We start from the raw sequence: 21243 nt of genomic DNA on the forward strand, positions 1-21243 counted from the left end.
GAATCCTTCAAAATGTTCAAGACATTAAATAAAACAAACAAACCACACAACAACTTTAGAAATATATTTAGGTCAAACTTGAGTGAATATTTGTCACTGTTCTAAAATACCTCTTCCTGCTACAACTTGTATCACGCAGTCTCAACAATCTCTCAGTGCACAGTTCCTTTGAGATGCAGATACAAGCAGATTATTAGCACAGCTACTATTATCTGAGTAAATATCCCTTGGCACCAAACCCATCATTAAGAGACAGAATTCTTTTATTTTTCCCATAGAAAAGAAGTACTGGTATCACCGTCAGACATGCAGTAACAGAACCGCAGCCGTGAGGGCTGGGGAGGGACCTCGGGAAGTCATTTATTCCTCCCCACAAAGCCAACTGTCACCAGTGCTTGACCAGGCCGTTCACGCGTTGGTCTAGCAAAGTCCTGAAGACATTTGAGGATGGCAATTCCATCAGCATTCCAGGTGACCTGTCCTAGTGTTGCACTGCCCTTCTGGGCCAAGAGACCAACTTGCCCTCATACAATTGTCTAGTCCTCTTGTTCTTAAAGCCCGCTGCCCTACACATCTTTGTTTTCTTTATAATTTCCCAGAATTTCAATGGGCCTCATTTTAACGAGCTTTTCCACTGCAGGGGAGTGAATTTAATTGTTAAACCATAATCTTAGCTACTTTTGCTATACAGAGGTTTCTAAGGGGACACTGAGAAATAAAGTGATCATCCTAAAAGGTCACAGCATGTAACAGAAGCAGGACCCTGAGACCTCAATGTCCAAGACACTAATTGCAGACACTGCATTAATACCAGTCAACACAGATAGGTCTGTATGAGGACTATTTGCTAAATATTTGGTAGTTACGTGTCTTTTGCATAAACTCTGTATGTGTTAACTGAGATCCCAGCAGAGTCAGTAGATATTACTGTTCTCACTCAGTAGATGGGGAAGCAATTGCAAAAAGGTTAAATGACTTGTGTGACCTCGAGCAGTGAGCAGGCAGCAGTGACTAACTCGAGCACAGCCTTTCTTCCCCTTTTATTTGGGTTCAGCAGCATGATATTCAGCCCAGAAACTGGTTCGGTGTTCCTTAACGTTTTCATGAAATTCAATTTCAGCTTGGCTTCCTGTTGATTGCCAGAAGAATTGCTGTCTCCCATGAAACACCATTGTCTTCATGGTGCTTACGTCACGGATCTGAATAAAGAAAGACCAAACCATTATATTACTATAGCCTACAAGTCAAGCATCCACAAAATACTGGGGTCTTGCCAATTGGTCACTCAGGGGAAAAGCTACCCTATATAAATGTTAGAAGAAATATGGTAGACATAAGTAGTGCTCACTCACATCTACATTTACATAACAGTCTGACCTCTCCGATCTTGACTGAGCTTTGCATCTGGATGTAAATCTCTTACGAGCAGATGGGTCCTTGCCCATCTAAACCACCCCCTCTGGGCTTCTGACTCACCAGGATGTAATTAAACTGGGTTTGGTTGTTCTCACTGCCCAGGTCAATATACAGGGCTCGGATGGCTATGCGATGCTGAGGAGCCACATTAATGAAGGTCCGACACACTGCTTCATGCCTTTGACCAGGTGACTGCACAGGATTCACTATTTCACCTCGGGGACCAAACAGCTGCTTGTCACAGTCTGAGAGGGGGAAGGGGAGAAGAAGAGAAAATGATTTAGAGATGTGTCCGGTATCTCCAAGAAAAAAAAAATGGTTTAAATTAAACACAGACAGAAAAGTTTCTCTGAGGATTTTCATCTGGGAACCTCCAAGCATAAGCAAACACCTGCAGGGGGCTTGCCTTTAAAACAGAGGGGCAGTCCACAGATAGTATCCATTCTGACACTCCTTGAAAAGGGGCTTATTAGCTCTTAGAGATGGAGCAAGGTTTCCATAGATTCCCATAGACACCACGATCTATGGAACTCTGCAGGCCTTGCCATGGGTCCCCTAATTTAAAGCAATAGCGAAGCTTTCAGTGAGGTACCTTGGTAATATTTTTTAGTTGCATTTCTGCTGTTGTACTGAAGAACAACACCATTTCCTGGCAGCCAAACACGCTGTTTCACAATCAATGTATTTGTTCTGGAATTTATCAGTGACAAAGGGAGCTTCCTGCAGCCTGTCCGCCACATCATTCGCCCAGAAAACAACACGACTTCACCTGGAATGGATGAGCAGAGGGATTAGAAACACTTTTACTTTACGTGAGATAGGTGTGAATGCAGTTCAGTTTCCTATATTACAGAGGTCAGAAATCAAGTAATTTATGCTTCTTGCCCCTATCTTATCGAAATCTTTCATGAAACAGTCCAGTTAACTAATCTAACCATATTGATACCAACAAGAGGGTACATTACATAGTTTTTAACAAGCCAAAGTAGGAAGCTTCTTTAACCCCATAAATTCCTTTAATCCCATATCTATCAAAATAATAATAATAATAACAAATACGAAATCATCATGTAGGAGGAGGAAAGGCATCATCTTAGTTTAGTCCCGTCTAGCAAAGACTTGGTGGAACAGAAAAACTTATAAAATGGTTTCAGAGATTACACAAGGCAGCAAAAGCCATTGAGGGCACCAAGGCATGCAGGCAAACGATGTGCAGATTTCCCAAAGGGCCAGGCTAGTTCCCAGTTAGCCCTGGGCAGTACCTGCACTGCAGTTCAGGGAGCTCTCCAGAACGCTGAGTGTTATCTCCTCCCCTAGAGGACGTCCAATGGCCACAGTGCACTCACTTCTGTCTACACCTGTCATGTTGATGACCCCGGTGGCATTAAGGAAGAGCTTTCCACAGACACCTGTGAAACAGAGACAGATAAGAAACACATCCAGATGCTGATAACAGCACTCAGTCCTTTCATGGCACAGTAAACAGACAAGCGTCAACAGTGTGCCCACCTTCCAGGTAAAGCACAGGAAGAGCCAGTTGCTGCCCCACTGAGTCTCAACTCAGAAGAGCTTTGGGAAGTCAAGGGAAGAAAGTGATTGTTCCTGGCTCAGACAGCATGGACAGCTCATGGCATCCGGTCCCTCCTAAGCAGGCACATTCCCTCCCGTGCTCCTGTCTGTGTATGGCAGTAGGGTCACTGGAACCCAGCCACACACAGTAAGTAGCTATCTCGACCCTTTGGTCATGCCCTCCTCACCTCCACTGGTCTCTGTCTGCTCCTGAGGGACAGCTGGCACGGCAGAAGGAGGAAGACCCAGGTCCTTGTATCTCTCCCTTTCAGCGGTTGCAGCTGTCGTAGGATGCATGGCTGGTGTCACTGTCTGCAGCTCTGCTCTGTGGGACCTGGTCCCCACCACCTGCTCAGGACAGGGCCCTGCAAAGCAGCCACGTAGCACGATGGCCTTGGGGAAGTGCCTGCAGAAGATGGGGTTCACGTGCTTACGGGTTAGCGGGTTGAGGCAGAAATCCTGCCGTGTCTGAACACCATTCCCACATGAAGTTGAACACTGCAGAGGAAGAAACCCACAGGCCTTTATACATACATTTCAATTGGTAGTCAGAAATAAATACATTTATTTGCTCAGGCACGATCTAGGGTTCTGATCTGTTGTTCACTGATGCTGTTCTGCCACTTGGCCTTTTAGTACTCTAGTTTCACCATCTATAAGATGGGAATAGCAAAGCTGGCCCACCTCCCGGGGGATCCTCTAAACTATATCTTTGAACTACAGAACCACTTCCTCAAGAGATCCAAGAAGATCTGCATTCCAGAAGAATGCATGCCAAAGATCATTATTAAACAGCAGCCGAAACCTGAGCTGAAAAATGCAGGAAGCACACCTACAGCTGCTAAATAAAGGCCACAGGAATGGGTGGAAAACAAAAAAGAAGAAAAAACTAGAAACAGTTTAGCATTTCTGTGGGAAGTAAATACACAAGGCAGAAGTGGTTATTTCTCTCCTGTTTCCTTTATGAAAGTGAATGGCTATAAAACTGCTGCACTTAGAAACCAAGGACTGCATCTGAACAGGAGCTGATACCTCTGTCCATTCACTGAAGCTCCATTCGTAAGAGCACCTTCGGATGACACAGGGGATGCTGGTAAGGGGCTTCTCTGACACAGGACACGAATGTTCCTCCAGCAAAATCTCTTTGCCTTGGTGAACCTGCACACAGGTGACCAGCTGAACAGCTAAGCCAAGCCCACAGCTGGAGGAACACGGGCCAGCTGGGATTGTCTTCCATCTAACAGAGGACAAGGAGAAAAATGAAGTTAGGGATGAATCCCTACCCTCTATTATTTCTCACCATAGAGACCATAATGCAGCCCCATCATCCTTCCCCCCTTTCTGCTTCTCAGCAGCTTCCTTCACCCCTCCAGCTCACACACTTTGCTGCATGCAGTGCTTATAGCAGCCTCTGAAACAACGTTAGGCATTCTGGAACAGGTTTGGTGTTGGACCCAAAGGAAGGACATTCACATTTTACAAGAAGCACACAGACTCCAAGTGTACATGGAGTCTTGCTCTGTGTCCATTACAGTTCTCCTCAGGGTGACATAGAGAGGCTTAACAACAAAAGCAATTGGATCTCCCTCCAAAATGCACAACGCTGTAAGCAGTCAGATTAAAAAACCAACCCAGGGTTATTTGGTCCTGGGAGTGGCATCCTGCAGCACGTAAAAAAAAGTTCAGATCCCAGTACAGTCCAGTCACACAGCAAACAGGCCAAGGCAAGCTCTGCCCCATTTCTTAACCCTAAGCCATACCCTAGATCACACCACACACATTTACAAACAACCACTCGTGTGGTCCATGTGACCATTTCGACCTTGGGGGGCACGGCTCCAAATTACATGGCTCCTGCTCCTTTGGGCGAGGCAAACCGTCACACTGGGTGTCTGCCATGATCTCTTCTGCCTTCTCCCCGGTTTCCCTTGCACAGTAGAGGACCCTGTGCATCACACCTCCTCCACAGCTTGCACTGCATGAGCCCATTTTGTAATGCCACCTGGGAACAACGCAGCCGTCAGTGAGCACCCCCAGCTGTTACCCATCCTCCCTGGATTTTAAACCCAGCCAGTCTATGGAAGTACACCCGGAATTCTGTTAATGCACACATATGCACTTACTAATATTTGAGAGATCACCAGTCACCTCACTGAGCGCAGCTTGAAATCCTAAGAAAGTGCAATCAATTTCCTCTAGTTCTCAGAGCAGCTACCCCAGATTCTTAGAGAATTTAATACTAGCTACGTTCTTTGATGCCACGTGGCTGGCAAACATGTCACCACATTTTGCAGTCATGGATTATTTGTTCCCACTTCCTCAGAGGTTTTCAGCTTTCCCCTGGACTTAAACTCCAAAGACTTCACTTAGTTCTGCTTGAGAATATATCAGCCCAGGAAATACTCCGTTAGTTTGGTGAGAATGGACCACTGCTACTGTTTTTGCAGCTGGCTGGCCAGGGCATTCTCTTGCTTTCAAAGCTGAGGAGAGGAAGATAACATCTCCAGAGTAGCTCAACCCGTACTTGCTATGTCACTGGACATACAAATAGGAAGGAAAAACCTCTAACTGGCTCATTGTCCCTCGGTAACTGCTTTACCTTGGTGGGCAGGGACCGAGATTGCAGACTTCCACCCTGCTCTCTGGCTTTGGCACTGGATGACAATTTTCTTCTTGGATTTTTTCTTTGGTGTCAAAAGCTACACATACATACTGTATCTGAGTCTCACCTAGAACAGGAACCAAGTTTACTCCATGGCATGCATGCAAGGTTTGAAAATAAGCACAGAGTAACAAAAGCAGTGCCAACCATGTCTGTGTGTACAAAACAAGCAAACTGCTCAAGCCCCAGGCATGCTCATTCCACTCATTTTCCCAACTCTGGAACACAGCAACAGCCAGACAGCCCTCTAAACTATTCCATGTCTTGCGCCAGACCCCCTTGTCTCTTCCAGACTCAAGAAATTTGTGACCACAGCTACACATGCACTTTGATCTGTAGAGGGGAAATGACCAGGTCCCTGAGGTTCCTAGGTCTGAGCTCACACGTACAGCCATGTAACGTTTTTCTGCAGCATTGAAAGATCTCACCTCTACCACAGGACACTGAACACTCTCCAGCTAGAGGGCTCCAGACATACACAGTCTGATTTTCCAGTTGGATATGTCCAAGTGACTCCGGAGTCTGAAGCAAGTGTGTGTCTTCCTCCTCAGAACAGAACAAAAAGAACCGAACCAACGCTGGCACCTGCTTTGCCATGGGTCCTGATCTAATGAAGCCAGGGGATACCTCCAGATCAAACCAGCAACATATTCACAGGCACATTTAAGCAGTTTTTCCATTTTTGCAGAGCCTACAAGTTTAAGTCCCAGGAATAAAGGCTTCCAACAGCCAAGAGCCATCCTAATTAACACTACTTGAGGCTGAACAGAGATGCCTAAAGCAGCCTCTTCCTCACTGGTAAACATAAACCTGGCAGTGGCTCCCCAGTATGGGTTTGGACCAGGCGTCCAGTGCTGAGAAGTCCTCTTCCCTGTTAGTACTCTTCCCTCCCATGTCAGAACCTCTCTGTTTGACAGTGAAGTAGTTATCAGAGCAACAACAGTTATTTCTGTTTCTGACTTTTTTTGGACTCTGAGGAGAAACAAAGAAGGAATCAAGTAAACAGCTGCCATAAACAAACCACCACTAATAATTGTTGAATCCAGTAGCATAAATTAAAAGGGACAGAGCTTTCTAAAGACACAAGTTGAACCTTTAATTGGACGGACATCCTTGCTATAAACCACCATCCCAGCCTACTGTAGTAACGCGGTGCTTTCCAACTGGTAGCCTCCTGCGGGTTACAAGCCTCAATGTCTTAGTAAAACTCCTGAAAGCCAAGCCAATAAACTCACTTTGTCCCAGCCCAAAGGGCAGATGTTAACCACACACGGCACAACGGAGAGGGGTTTTTCTTCTGCTGGACATAAGCTGTCATCCACAACAGTCTCCATCCCATTATGAAGCTGAACACAGGTCAGATTCTGCTGTGCAATGCCAGTTCCACAGACAGCAGAGCATTCATCTGTCTGAGATATCTTCCACCTAAATGGGAAGTAATCGTATCACCCTATTTCTCATCTGAATCACGGAGGTTTATTACTCATGCCACTGATTGCAGAAATGGGTCATACAAAGTACTCAGCTTCTCTATTTCAAGGGCCTATTCTGGATATAATTGAGAGAATGACTGCCAGAAATTTAAGTCCTTGCACAGACACCTCTCTAGGGCTAAAAGCACCTAAGCCAAAGAACTATAGTTCACAGTGTAATCCCCTTTTATTAAACATTAAAATGTCCGTGAGATCAATGTCTGTGCAGGCTTGGCTCTCGGTTCTCTTTTGAGTCTAATTAACACAAGGATGTACTCCACAATAAGATCAAACCTTTGTTTGCACAGTCTTGGAAAGGATGTGATCAGACATCTTCCACTGGCCATGCCCCCAAAGTATACGAGCATTATTTTTACTTAGTGGACTTACTGTAAAAAATAAATTAAAAATGGAAGAGCTATTTCCCATTCCTTCAATTGGCATCTCAGTTACTTCATGGGACCAGGGAAGACAGAACATGGTTTGGAATCAGCTATGTCTTTACAATTAAGAAGAAACTACCTCTACACCTCCCCTTTTTTTCACCTTGTGCAATGCAAAAGAAACTGCAGAGACTGGGACAGAAAAAGAAACTGCAGAGACTTTGCAGAGAAAGGAGAAGCAGAGTGAGAATTCAGATTAGCTTTCAGAAACACCAACCTGTACAGGCATGGTTCCATGGCACAGGGTTCGTGCCTTGAAAGGGGTTGGGGGAATTCCAGGCACAACTGATCCTCTGTTGTTTCATTCTTTGTCTGGTCAAAACACACGTGATTCACTGGTCGTGTCCCTGGGATACAAAAGGAAAAGGAAAGGAAGTTATAAACAAAGTGAACAGTTCACCTCTATGATTTTAGGAAGATCCTGTAATTTTGCTTTATCTAAATCATCTGTGTAGGAAAAAGTGGTATATTTGGGAATGCAGACCTTCTGAAAACACACAAAATTCGTATTTCTGATGTAACTTTTCCTTAAGAGTTTTAAAGTGACTTTCCAAGATGAACACCCCAGAAGATGAAAAATTTGATGGATAATCCGCTGTCAAAATGGAAAGATCACTCTAAACTGGCCATTTGCAAGAGCAAGGATATCAGTCATAATTTGGTCCAAATTACTTCAAACGATCTTGATGTCTGACTGATGAGACAGGTTGCTGAAAATAAGCCCTAACAGTCAGCCATTTGACTTCCTGTAGGACTTATCATGTAATATCGTCACACAGCGCCTGTACCCAGACAACACCGTGCCAATGTCCTCAGAGTGATCATCAATATTCAGAACCAGATTAGGGGTAGCAGGAGAGAAATCGCAGACTTGCAGTTCCTGTGCCATGCAAGACATGGAATATTCATAAATTACAGCTATAAACAAGATTTTTAACATTACTGAACTTAACAAGGTGCCCAGTTCAAAATAAACTTGCTCCAGATTTGTGGAAAGACATTACAGAAAGGAGCTCAACAGGTAAACTGGGTGAAGATCCAAACTCAAAAAGAGTTATGAGCAAAGCTGTAGGGAGCCTCCTTTGCAGTGAATGAGTTACCAACAAGGCATTCCTGCATCCCAAAGAGCATGACCCTGAGAAGCAAAATGTCAGGAATAAGTCAGTAATGTTATCTTTTCACTACCCATCTTGTTTTCAAATAACATTTGTTGATAAGGAGGATCTGACCACAACTTTCAGCTCTCAAGACACAATTTCATCTTGGATTCTCAGCCTTCCCTGTTATTTTAAGAACCAGCTTTCTCAATTTTCTCTTAGTGACTATAATAGCTGGGAGGCTTTACAGCATTTTGAGTTCTCTACCTCAGGGTTTCAGCAAACAGTTCACCTACAGAATCTACTGGAGAAAAGCTCTCCAGACATAACTAGTCCTAAAGATTGACTTGTAATGTATTTACTAAATCTTTGTTGTAGAAGTCTCAAAAAGCTTGCCAGAGTCATCTGTACTATCTGGTAAACAAGATGTCAAACCATCTACCAGAGCACTCTGTTACAATCTGCACTATGATTTCTACAGCGAGACAGAAAGGATTAGCCACAACACAGGAATAGAATTCTAAGAAGGAATCTTTATAATTAGCTCCAAGGCTTTAGTTAGACACTGGATACTTTGGTCTCAGATTTTTGATGTTTAACCAACTTCAAATTACAGTCGTCAAGAACTTCGAAAAATCTGAGGAAATTGAGTCTTAAAGCCAGAAGGGAGGCTAAAACCAATTTAAAAATCCTCTTCAGGATAAAACATTTTCAATATCATTTTCATCGGCTCATTCACTGATTTGCTAGTTTAATTCAAAAGCTGTACTGCCCTTTTCCTTAGTTCAGCTTAGCACTGGCAACTGTAGCTCACTTCCAGCATTTACTTTTAAATTAATTTCAGTTGTTTAATAACTTCTAACCAAGTATCTACCACTGATAAGTCACACTTATTTCTGAAGATCTGGGTGAATATCAGCCAGCCAAATTAAGTCTGTCCAGACCTCCATAAGAAGTAAGGACTGAGTACTCCTGCCTCACCTTCCCCACAAGTCACTGAACATGACCCCTGTTGAGGAATCCACATATATGTCTGATTCTCTTTTGGCACAAAGAAGCTGTAGGTGATGTCTGGGTTGGTGGCATTGCCATATTCTTTCCCATACCTTCTATAAACCTAATGAAAGAAAAGGTTGTGGTCAATATGTAGATCAGTTCAGGGTCATTTCTCAGGACAGACAAGAGAATATAGTCCCCCTTTCCATCCAGTCCTGAGCCTTAATGCTATGGCAATCAGTTCTTGCCAGACGCAGTGAGAGTACTTAGACTGTGAGTTCTGCGCACAGGGCAGTGGAAAAAGAAAAAAAAAAAGATTAAGCCAAGCAAAAGGTTTAACTCAGTATGCCTTTTCCCCACGCACCCATCCCCCAGGCCTGCAGAAAACCTGTAGGCAGTACACCCTCAGCATTTCCCAAAAAGAGGAAGGCCATCACTCTTAGAGAACACCAGTTGCAGCAGCTTTGGGCACAAAGCTCAACACACCTGGGCTCTGCATTGCAGTCGAGCCACACAAATTCAGCCTGGTAAGTTCTGACTGGCCCCGTTCCAACTCTATGTTTATTTACCTGTATTTCAATCTCTTCTTGGGTTGGCCCATCCACATGGACTTCCTCCAGGCTTGGCAGGTTGTTCTCGGTGAGAAACACTTTGTATTTGATCTGTCTGTCCTCCAGAACCGACGGATAGGTGACATTCAATGAGATTTTTCCCTTTCCAGCAACCACATACTCACCTTTAACCTTCACAGCTAGAGGAGCAAAAGTAGCAGTGAGGTTAAGTGATATGATGCAGACACAGAATCCCCTGGTGCTGGCAGCTACGCACTGCCCATTTGTTAGAAACCAGTTTGATCTAAATCAGGTATCTCAAAGGGCATGGCTGCTACCACTTCCCACCGAAGAGCATCCCACAAAAAGTGCGTCATCAAGGACTTTCCTCCCAGTGTTGCTTGTTTTTACAAGCTTGTTTGAGCCCTGCCTGTATTCCCTCCTCTCCTTTTCATTCAACTCACCCAAATGTGTGAAGAGTGGTCTCTGATTGATAATATGGACCAAGGTGGCGTTATAAGGCAGGGACAAAAATGTAACATACTCTGAAAGGATGGGAAAAAAAAAGAACATAAGGTCACCTTCCCCCACTGTACCTGTTTTAAGAAGTCAAGGGATTACAACCCCGCTTCACCTTATTAGCTCATTATCTATTGCAGGACGAGCCTTGCAGGCAGCAACAGATCTTATTGCAGACAGAGGTTATACAGCTAATACTAAAAAAATAAAGATACAACAGTGATGGCCAGCAGGCTTAAATTCACACTGACCTTAGCTCTATCAGCTTGGCATGAACACAGTAATGATGAATACAGACAACAAAACAACTGAATTCTGTGTTCTGTTCTCATTTTTCGTTTGCTCTTTTTACGTATATCTATGTGTGATACTGCAAGAGCCAGATCAGTTCCCAAATGGATGTTTAACATCTCAGGCAGCATCTGACACAGCTCTCAGATCCCATGAATTTGCACGAATTCCCAAATGGCTACATTTCTCATCCATGTCCAGAGAAGAACTGTGAAAAGAAGTCACTGTGCCCACACAACGGCTACATGACTGCCACAGATCTTAGCTCCCTTCTCTCGACTACCCATACTCCAAAACCATATCCTCCATAAAAAAAGAACAAGCAGAAGCGGAAACAAGAAGTCACATAAAGAAAATTAAGAACACTTAATATGCTGTGCATCTCCTACAAACAGTACCATAATGTTGAGGCTGAGGACTACACACCTTTAGCTTTTCCTTCTGTGTAAGATCCGCTCACTTTGGTGCAAGTGGAGTTATCGCCCCCACAGACCTTGCAAGAGTCCATCATCTTCTTGGAGTCCATCCGGCCATCACACCCGAATGCCTGAGCAAAGAGGAGAGTCTGTCAAGATTGGCCTATTCTGTGAAGAAAACAAGCAAGCGAAAGCAACATTGCCCGAGTTCCTCAAACTGCCTTTTTCATCTGTAATTTGAATTTAAGAAGACAAACAGGCAAAGGTGTATTTATACCTAGGTATGCTGTGCAGCAGCTCACAAAGCTAGGGATTGGAAAGTCTTAGCTGAGAGCACAAAGTTGCATTAATTGTGTGAATTCATTTTTCCCATAAAAAGCAGACCAGAAAGATTTCTCCTGTGACCTAAATCTAAAGTTCTTTACTCTCTCTTCTGTGGTCTTTTTCTGGAGGCAAAAAAAAAAAAAAAAAAAAAAAAAAAAAAAAAGAAAAAAAAAAGCACCCAGGAAAACATTAAACATGAATGTTAGGTTCTAAAGGAACCTTTAGCTCCCCAAATACACACCCAGCTCACATCTTTCAGCCTGTCCCTCAATCCCATGGAGCTCAGAACAGGGATTCTATCCTCATTCCTACGAGCAAGACAAATTTACACAAAGCTACAGGAGGATCTCAGCAGGCTTAGCAGAAAAACATGTGCAACTGCTGAATTTATGCTAGAGGCACCGATACCAGGCTTTGGCTGCTGCTGTAACATACATATTTATCACTATTGCCAACAGAACAGCTGAAATCAGAATAGGTTATGCCTATGCCCTCTGCTGTTCACTAGCTGGAAATGCATTACAAAGCATTCTGAACACCAGGGGAATCAGAAAAACATAAAATTTACAGAGTATATATTTGAAACCAAAAAAAACAACAGACAACAAAACAACAGGGCCAACAGTGGGCACAGTTACTAACATCCACACATTGAGAGGGAGAAAGAATGCCTTTCTCACTCCCAATCCAGAAAAAAAAAAGTTATACTTCAATTTTAATTACTGTTGATGCAACAATCAATTTGCAGAGCTATGATTCCTAGGTTTTCCTCCTTACTTTTCCACTGACCAGATATGTTCAAATCATGTAAGATCTCTCCAGAGTCAGCATTTTCTAGGGCTATTTATACCATGTAAACTGAACAACTAACAACGTGTCTTCAAAGAGGGCATAAACCAATTGCTGCATGGATTAGGGATGAATAGCCTTATCTAATTAATGCATAATTAGCAAAATGTCTTATCTAGAGGGCAGGGGATGCACAGATAACACTAGATTAGTTGGAATACATCCGATAAGCTTACAGCAAAACTCTCTTCTTTTGAGAAGTACTCCCTCTGTTGTTTGGGACACAGTGTGTTTCTTCCCCTGGTTCCTACTCAAGTGACTTAGCACAGATTACACGTCAGAGGTTCACCTGGATTCTCGTCACTTACTCTGCAGCTTCCCATTACACACAGACTGAAAGCTCCATGGTGTTGAGAGTTTTCCTGCTCACATCTGGTTCCATCTATGAAACTGTCTTCGCGGCTTACCATGAATTCGTTTTCAACGGCCCTGCACATGTGCTTGCACTGCATGTCCCCTGGAGGAGGCAGACAGGAGGACCAAGGAGTTACTCTTTCAGAAAAACACACAACTGGCCATCAAACCATAGGAAGAAGTCAAAAGAATCTGATAGAAACAGCATCCAGGTTTTACCTGAAAACTAAAACCATCAGTGAAATGGCCTTTAGATTTGGAAGAAGAGTTAAGCCCATCAGAACTCCCATTCACAAAGAAACCATGGTTTCTCAGCCTTTCCTTACCTTTGGCAAAGCCAACAGCAGAAGTCCAAGTATAAAAGGATGGCACTTCTTTGGTGAGAAACAGCGGCTTTAAATTTGTTGCTGCACACTGCTCAGCCATAAAGTCCTGCTGGGTCGTCAAACAGGCCTGCATCCCAGAGAGAATTGTACAGGTAATGAAAAGAGGTTATTGAGCACAGAATCCCAAGCAGCATTTCACTCACTAGCCATAGGCAGAAAACAGTGGCTGGTAAGTGAAAACATCAGAACAACTACAAGTAAAGAACACCACTTTAAAGTGAGGCTACAGGATACGCAGAGAATTGTGTTCAGAAGCTGATCTTTGCTGTTTATACAAATAAAAAAAAAAAAAGGGGGGGGGTAGAGGTGATAAGTAAAATAGGAACAATATAAGAATGTCCCTCTGAAGAAAACTAGCATTACATGAGTCACTATTTTCTTGGTGTCTGTCCTGCTATAAAGGTGTAGAGAAAATACCTCATTACATATGAACAATGCTATTAAATAACACGGTTGTCTTCAGACACAGTGCAACAAACACCTCACCTGTTGTCAAACAGATGGAGACAATATGCCAGATCTTTAGTTTCTCTTCCCACAGCAATCAGCTTTGAGAAGTAAAGTTCCGAACCATACAGCTTTCAAAGGGTTAAACAGCATTAAGAAAAAAAGTTCCTAAGATGCAATCAGCTGCATTACCTGAGTATTGCACATCTCCATTTGGATGCTGCTGCCCTGGCACTCCTGTCCCCCAAAAGCAGGCCTGAAAAATGACAGGAAAATAGCTCCTCTACAGAGGCAGGTTCATCCCAAGCAAAAAGCAAAACGCAGACGTCTGGGCCCTGAAAAGGCCAAGAGACCTTGTAAACTCCCCAGACCCACACCTCTTACCTGGGGTTGTTACAGAACCTCTGCCTTATCACAACTCCACCTCCACAGCTGCGGGAGCAGGAAGAAAAGGGGCTCCAGCTGGACCACTGCCCATGGACTACAGCCATGGGGTTCAGTTCTTCCAGAGAGCTGCACCGTCCCTTGAAGCACCACTGAGACCAAGAATACACAAAATTGGCAGAAGCACCACAGTGAACCCAGCAGAGCTAGCTTCTGCAAGGGTGGCAATAAATCCCTCTTTTGGCAAGCTAGACTGTCACAGAGAATCCCAAGATGAACACGGCACCTTCTCACAAGAGGTTAGAAAAGAAAAGTCCCCTTCCTAATTATAGGATAACATGAGATTGAGATTTAAATAAAGAGCTTATGCCACTTCAAGTAGAAAGCAAAGCCTTGGAGAAGAGCTTAGATATAGGCTATAGGACTGCAAAGCAACTCCAGAGATAAAGACAACATGGAACACCAAGATCAGCTTGTACCAGTTTGTGACTTGAGTGTGTGGCCTTAGCTCCCTGTCCAAGAGGCACTGAGTCCCATGTAACATCCAGCCACAGACAGTGTCTTGCTATCTAACAAGCTCCATAGCACCCACTCTTTTCATCATCCGAGCATCAGCAGCCTCCTCACCTTATTGATTCCACACTCGGTACCATCCAAGAGGGGAACAAGAAGCCGAGTACAACTGGATTTGTCTCCTGGTTGTACATGGCATGAGAGAACTTTACATATGTCCTGGTGTGACAAAAAAAAACAAGTTCAATTAATCACTTAGGCTCATCAACACTGCCATCACAAAAGCTGCTCAGTTTAAATGGTGCATGTCCCAGATGTCCACACAGCTACCCAACAAGGATGAAGGCCAGCAACGGAAATAATAAAAGCATTTTAAAAACCTTTTAAGGTTTGCTCTTTGCCAAGGAATCTGAGGCAGAAAAGTACCTTCAGTCCCTTTGTAATAACAAAGTCTCTAGCTCCCTTTCTCTGAATCTCAGCTCCAGAACATTTCCCTGTTGTCCCCAACAAGACAGAAACTTTCTACCTACAACATTGCTGTCAGCAAAGGTGCATGCGGTTGCAACACTCCCAAAGGCTATTTTACATTGCTCATCTGCTCCATAGTATAAGCCAGGCTTCCATCCAGGGATGCTGCCGTCCATGTCCGGCAGGTCATTTAAGCAGTTTGTTTGGCCTGTGCTGATACAGACATAAGAAATATCACTTTCCCAGCTGTGGGTAGTAAGGACAATGACATGTTTGCAAACTTCTGCTGAGTTTCATTCTGAGAGTTGGCTGTTGCTTTCCCAGACAACACATGCTTACTGTGGGCTGTGATGGATTTAGCTGCAGCAGCTGCCTGGAGACACTCACAGCTCTCCACTGCTGAGGTTAAAACAAGAACCCAAGCCTGTTCCTCACCCAGCCAGTTCACAGCCCACAATGTATGTTTAGACCTAGGCGCTCTGACATTTTAAATAAAATTTCCAGGGTGAGCTAGTGTCTGAGGAGTCCAATGCAGCCCAGGCATGTTAGTCACTAACCAAAGCAATTTCCAGCTACTTGAAGCGAAGACTGGGTTTAACCTCAGCAACAGACTCAAGTGATAAGAAATAAACAAACCCCACATACATCACAGTTCCTCATTTTCTAAGGAAGTCCTACTTTATTCCTTGACTTTCCCCCACAGGGCTGTGCTCCCACAACATGCACACAAAACTCAACCACTCCCTTACCTGACGAAGGCCAGGAATTCTTCTCGGCTACACTGGGACCAGGCAAGGTCAATGCTACTGTGGTTTCCTGCTGAACCCATGATGTAACCATTGCTGCTGCACTGATTCCCCTCACCATCATGGGGGATTCCAAGGCTGTAACAGAAAAAGCACCGAGCCCTGAGAAGAAACCCAGAGGTTTCATTCCCTTAGCACCTCTATTCTCTCTGATCTCTAAGCAAGGGCTGAGCTCCCTCTGCAGCCTTTCCTCCTACAGTTGTCACAAAAGGTTTCTCTCTGCAGCTTTTAAGTGTTGTAGAACTTGCAGGAATGCAAGAAATGCAAGGAACTCTTTCCAAAAATTTTGCATAATCTATAGGAAACCCACCGTTATGACAAAAGACCCTTTACTTTCTCCTGAATTCTTCAAACCAGGGAGCGTTTTCCCCCATCTGTGCTGCTCCCTGACTTTCCTCACTGACCTGTGCCCAATCTCATGGGCTATGGTGACTCCCAGGTCAAAGCCGGTGTCCTGAGTAATAATGCAACTCCAGGAGGACGAGCAGACTCCCCCTAACTGAGTCACTCCACGTAGCTCCTTGTTCCCGTCAGGTAACTCCAGATCAAACCTAAAGTAAGGGAGAGGAAAGAGCAAAGAAACATTGCAACTAGCAAAGTCAGGACTAGATATTCATACAAATTTATTTGCACCTTCCTGATCTAACTTAGTCAGCTAGCTAACATTTCTTTTGTCATATGAAGGTCCGCAGGGCAAGATGGTAGTAGAAGGGTCCCACAAATCCCTATTGTTCGAAATTCTTGGTGATTCTACATTTAAAAAATCCTCACATCCCCAGACAAGCAGAACAGAACGAAACAACCTAACCTATTTGCCAAAGACAGAGCAGTATCATCCTCTTTTTGAAGAAAGAGCCCCAAACCAAAGCCATGACATTCAAGAAAAGCTTGCCTTCAGCACGTTTAGTCAAGGAAATTTAGAACAAGGAGTCTGAAAGTCAGACAAAATGTCTGATTCTGAGAAAATCCCTGTAGCACTAGAAAACTTCTGTAAACACCCGTGGCTTTTCCTTTCCAGCTATCGTTCAACATTTCTGCCCACAAAAAGCTGCAGTGGATTTGACTGTGCTGCACTGGAAGTACACAATGTTCACTGAGTCTGCCTGGTCCGTGTTTGGAAAATATTCCAGTTTGTTCCAGAAAATGGGGAAACAGCACCTCTGACAAACCACACCACGGGCAGGAGAATCAATCCATCTTCAAAGGTGCTGTGCAAACCAGTGTCACTGTGCTGGTAGCTGGACACCAACAGACTGATTTCCAGTCTCCTGCCAGGACAGGGGAGCTTCAGTACCTGGTCACATACAGCACAATGTCAGCGTGCCGGGGATCAGAGTCATTCTGGGGGTTGACCTTCTTGCTCCACTCGCAAACACTGATTAGTGAAGAGGTGATATTTGTTGTGATGTTTACATCCACCTGAAGTAAGATCATACATTTGCACATTTCATACAGCTTTTAGCAAAGCCCCAGACAACATCTGAACAGAGCCCTCCCTGCTTACCTCCGGTTCCCTCAAAACAAGCATTTGCATCAAATGAACCCTGAAATGACCACCCAGCGAAGCATCTCGCAGCAGCTCTGCCCCCTGTTAAGATACAGAAAAGATTCAGTAAAGAAGTCATCTCGGTGACTTCCAGTATCTATTCCAAATTACAGGGGTGCACTCATTACAAAGCTAACACACCTGGTAACTATAAGGGCAAATATAAATTCACCAGGAAGTACAATCAAGTAAGCAACATAAATGTAAAAAAAAAATAAATCTGTCAATTGATGATAACTTGTTAGACTCATCAGCTACTCTGAAACAGAGAGAAAAATCTGCACAGAAAACAAATTTCATAGGGTAGGAGAGTAAATTCAATGGATCTGGCTTAACCTCACTGAAATCGAGAGGGACTGAATCAAGTCTCTGGTGATAAAACTCTTGCTACTGTATCTTATATTATCTGTGTAATTAGATTAGTAACGAAATGAAGAGCTTTTAACATTCACTTTTCCTTTTGCAGCTCTTTCAACAAGGGTAAGCTTGATGTGCAGTCCCAATGAAACACAAACGAACACCCTGCATGTAAGCAGTGCTCTGTAATAGGAGCAGGTAACCACAGACACCTCTGGGAAGTGCATCCACAGAGCTAAATCTACCTGCAACACTGTGAGCTCTTACACTGGAACAGCAGTCCAAACAGAAAACTACTCACAATGTTCAGGTTTGCAAGAATATATCGCTCCGTGTCCTCTTTGTGGTGCAAGTAAACGTCGGGACCTGCTACGACCATCAGCTCCAGATGTTTGACAGCTCCCTCAGCCCTCTTCTGCAGGCGAGAAGGAAACTGCCCTGCTGAACAGCAAAAAGGGACGCAGGGAGTTTAAAATGCAAGACAGCATACAAGATCCTGCAGATTCACTCCCTCTTCCTGAAAGACTAAAGTACTGATAGACGACTACTTTCACAGTCACTTGCCCAAGTTTCACACTTTTGTTGGTTTTCTTCACCTGTCTGCACCCTTGGTAACATATTTATATTATCCAAATAACAAGTACCTAAATGAAAAACATTGTTTACACCTCAATGAGGTGAGAGCCATTTATCAAGTATAATCATATACTTGCAGATACAAATCTTTCTCCTCAGCTCATTCAAGCAGCCCCACTACCAGAAGACAGTTTTTCAGAGCAGAACAACCAGGGCTTCCTTTCCAAATATGTTACCTCTTGCTGTACTTGATCCTACTCTGGCACTTCTGAAGAGAATGTGGGGACTGGAGAAGCCAAGATCCTTCAGCAGGGCCATATCTTTGTTTCTGACAGGCCTGATATGAATCTTTTCTTCATCTGTAATGACGACTCCTTGCTAAAGGAAATGAAATTCCATCTCTGAGTTATTCCAGACATTTACTACAATGGAGAACTCTTATCATGTCCTTCCTGCTTCTCATTTGTAATGCTCAGATTTATTAAATGGATGGTTCACACATGTGTGGGGCATCAAGCTGCAAACCTGCAAAGGCTGTAAATACTTGTAAGAAAAGCTGACAAGTTCAGTGCATACTCACCAGCTGCCCTTCACAGTAAGTGACTCTACACTCAGCCCCAGGAGGTAGTGATGGCTTTCCACCTGCAAAGCAGTTGCCTGAGAATTGCTTCAGTATGCTAAAAGAAGAGTTCACCATTTGATTGATCACAAAGGAAGAAGAAACGAGGGCATGGTCCTCTAGAAATTCAAAGGCATAGACTTCTCCCCAAGCTTTAATGGAGCAATGTTGAATTCGACATGTCAGCCCAATGTGCTCTTCTTTACAAGGGCAACTTGGCTGAGCAACCACAAACTCGGGTACTGAAAGAAACGAAACAAAACCAGAACAAGGGGAACGGTTATAAGAAATGATGATACATGGAAAACAAATATAATAATTTGTATCCTTGCAAAAAATTATTCTCCAACTGACAACTGTGCCTTTTGAGGTCACTTTGCCAATAGTCAAAGAACTTCTGTGCGTTCAACTATTCCAAAGCAGGGTACTCTGACCGGGAACAGACAACAGCTCTGAAACTAGCTTCTGACTTATCTGTGCTTCTGCTCCCTTGTTAAGGAGAACGGCTCATTTGACAAAGGCTGAGACAGTTTTACTTCCTCAGATGTTAAGCATTACTGAGTGAGAATAATCATAACCCAAACAGAGACACTGGAAAGTGCGCTAGATGAACTCACAAGTCAACAACATCCTTGCTTCAAGAATTTGGGAGTTCAAAATGTATCTTTATTCTGAACTACCACCAATCCAGACCTAGAGTGCTAGTCTCTCCATCTGTTTATTTAAAAAAAATAACAAGTGCATTTAAAGCTATTCTTAGTTTATAGCTTCCCATTCAGATGACTTGGATGCGTTAATCTCGTAGAAATATATCAATACAGAGAACGAGGACTGTAGCAGAAATGCGTAAAAAGATTTATTGTATCTCCTTTAGGAGATTTTAAATACTGACCCAGTTCTTCAACACACTGAGACACAGATTACCTCACTGAGTAATGCAACTCAGAAATGCTAAATGCTTGTCAGAACAGAGTTAGTTAATAAGCGTTCTTAGCATTATCAAATGTACGGGATTAGAAATAAACTGACAAATGTGTTCCAACATCAAGAAGGAAGGAGCTCTGCATACCATCAGACACTGAGCTGGTTCCAAAATAAGAGAAAATATCTTCCGGATCCAAAGCTCTGAGAAATTTCTGCAAGAAGAAGAATGGCTTTACTTTATTTTTTTAAAGAAAAACAAATGGATACAAGACTATTATTTAACTGAACCTAACCTAGAAGGAACATCAGCAAACAATTCAACAAGTATCGATGCCAAGTTCTAATGGTTTTATTTTGCACTGAGCATATGCTGCACAATGGCCACCCAGAGGAAATAACTTTATCTTCTTGATTAGTGAGGTTTGATACATTTTGGCTTAGAACACATTGTGTTTTCTCTCCTTTTTTTTTTTTTTTTCCTAGAAATAAAAAAGGCTTCCTGGAAACTGCATTTTCTGGAGGTCAAACTTACCTCTTGGAGAATGGATGGCCAACAAAATCCCAGAGGGAACATCATGAGAGCTCGGATCATCAAGCTGATGATCATGCTGGAAGAATTGCAACCAGTGCTGCAGAGTAAACTCTGGCCCAAGGGTGATTAAAATGTTTAGCCCGAGGCATCACGTGGAACGGAAGTGAAGAATACACAGTTTAAACAAACAGGAGAGTTGATCTTCTGCAGAGAGGGACAGTCGAGGGGGAATTGAACTGCTGCAGGAGGTTTTACAGGAACAGCTGTAGGGGCAGAGCTTTTGCGCAACGTTTGCAGCTTTATTACAGCCAAAGAGCACAGCCATAAGAGGAGCTTTGGGCCAGTTTTAGCAGCCAAATAAACAAGGCACAATTTGCAGGGTGGGGGGGCGGAACTGGGCTCCAATTTGTTCAACCTGTGCATTGCTGCTCCCTGCACCTCGACCATGCTGGAGCCTCACAGGTGGACTTGGACAGACCGTGAGGCATGGCAAGACGCAGCACCTCGAAACCACGAGCCAGGCCCTGATGGCGGCCACACAGGGCACACACAGCAGGGTCTGCCACCCGCGTCTAAAGCAGGACCTCGGGTCAGCCCTCGGGGTGCCGCCAGCCCGCGGGACCTGCCCCCCAAGCACACAAACAATACCCTCGTGAAAGCCCCAGCTTTATTGAAACCCCAGCTTTATTGAAGCCCCAGCTTTATTCAAACCCCAGCCCCAGACTC

The 21243-nt window shown here is 43.8% G+C and overlaps 1 protein-coding gene across 4 annotated transcripts; it reads right to left on the reverse strand.

Moving 5' to 3' along the window:
- Positions 1 to 50: 50 nt before the first annotated feature.
- On the reverse strand, positions 51 to 21174 carry ADAMTS13 (ADAM metallopeptidase with thrombospondin type 1 motif 13). 4 transcript variants are annotated; one of them, XM_048053835.2, is made up of 30 exons: positions 20518 to 21174; positions 20131 to 20197; positions 19023 to 19303; positions 18679 to 18820; positions 18168 to 18304; positions 17468 to 17551; positions 17258 to 17382; positions 16368 to 16514; positions 15907 to 16041; positions 15220 to 15370; positions 14804 to 14908; positions 14177 to 14328; positions 13985 to 14048; positions 13286 to 13412; positions 12914 to 13062; positions 11443 to 11563; positions 10671 to 10751; positions 10225 to 10406; positions 9641 to 9776; positions 7780 to 7909; positions 6883 to 7072; positions 6076 to 6193; positions 5585 to 5714; positions 4808 to 4987; positions 4018 to 4222; positions 3174 to 3483; positions 2679 to 2825; positions 2009 to 2185; positions 1477 to 1661; positions 51 to 1199 (listed from the first exon to the last, which is right to left on the reverse strand). In XM_048053835.2, exons 1-30 carry the CDS (start codon positions 20590 to 20592, stop codon positions 1041 to 1043), a joined length of 4392 nt encoding a protein of 1463 aa, XP_047909792.2. In that variant the 5' UTR covers positions 20593 to 21174; the 3' UTR covers positions 51 to 1040. The 4 variants fall into 4 exon arrangements, with proteins under 4 accessions (XP_047909792.2, XP_013049424.3, XP_013049422.3 ...); XM_013193970.3 differs by having other exon boundaries at positions 6076 to 6190; positions 18168 to 18307; XM_013193968.3 differs by having other exon boundaries at positions 18168 to 18307.
- Positions 21175 to 21243: the final 69 nt, after the last annotated feature.

The sequence above is a fragment of the Anser cygnoides genome, chromosome 20, assembly GCF_040182565.1.
Source record: "Anser cygnoides isolate HZ-2024a breed goose chromosome 20, Taihu_goose_T2T_genome, whole genome shotgun sequence".
Classification (NCBI taxonomy): domain Eukaryota; kingdom Metazoa; phylum Chordata; class Aves; order Anseriformes; family Anatidae; genus Anser; species Anser cygnoides.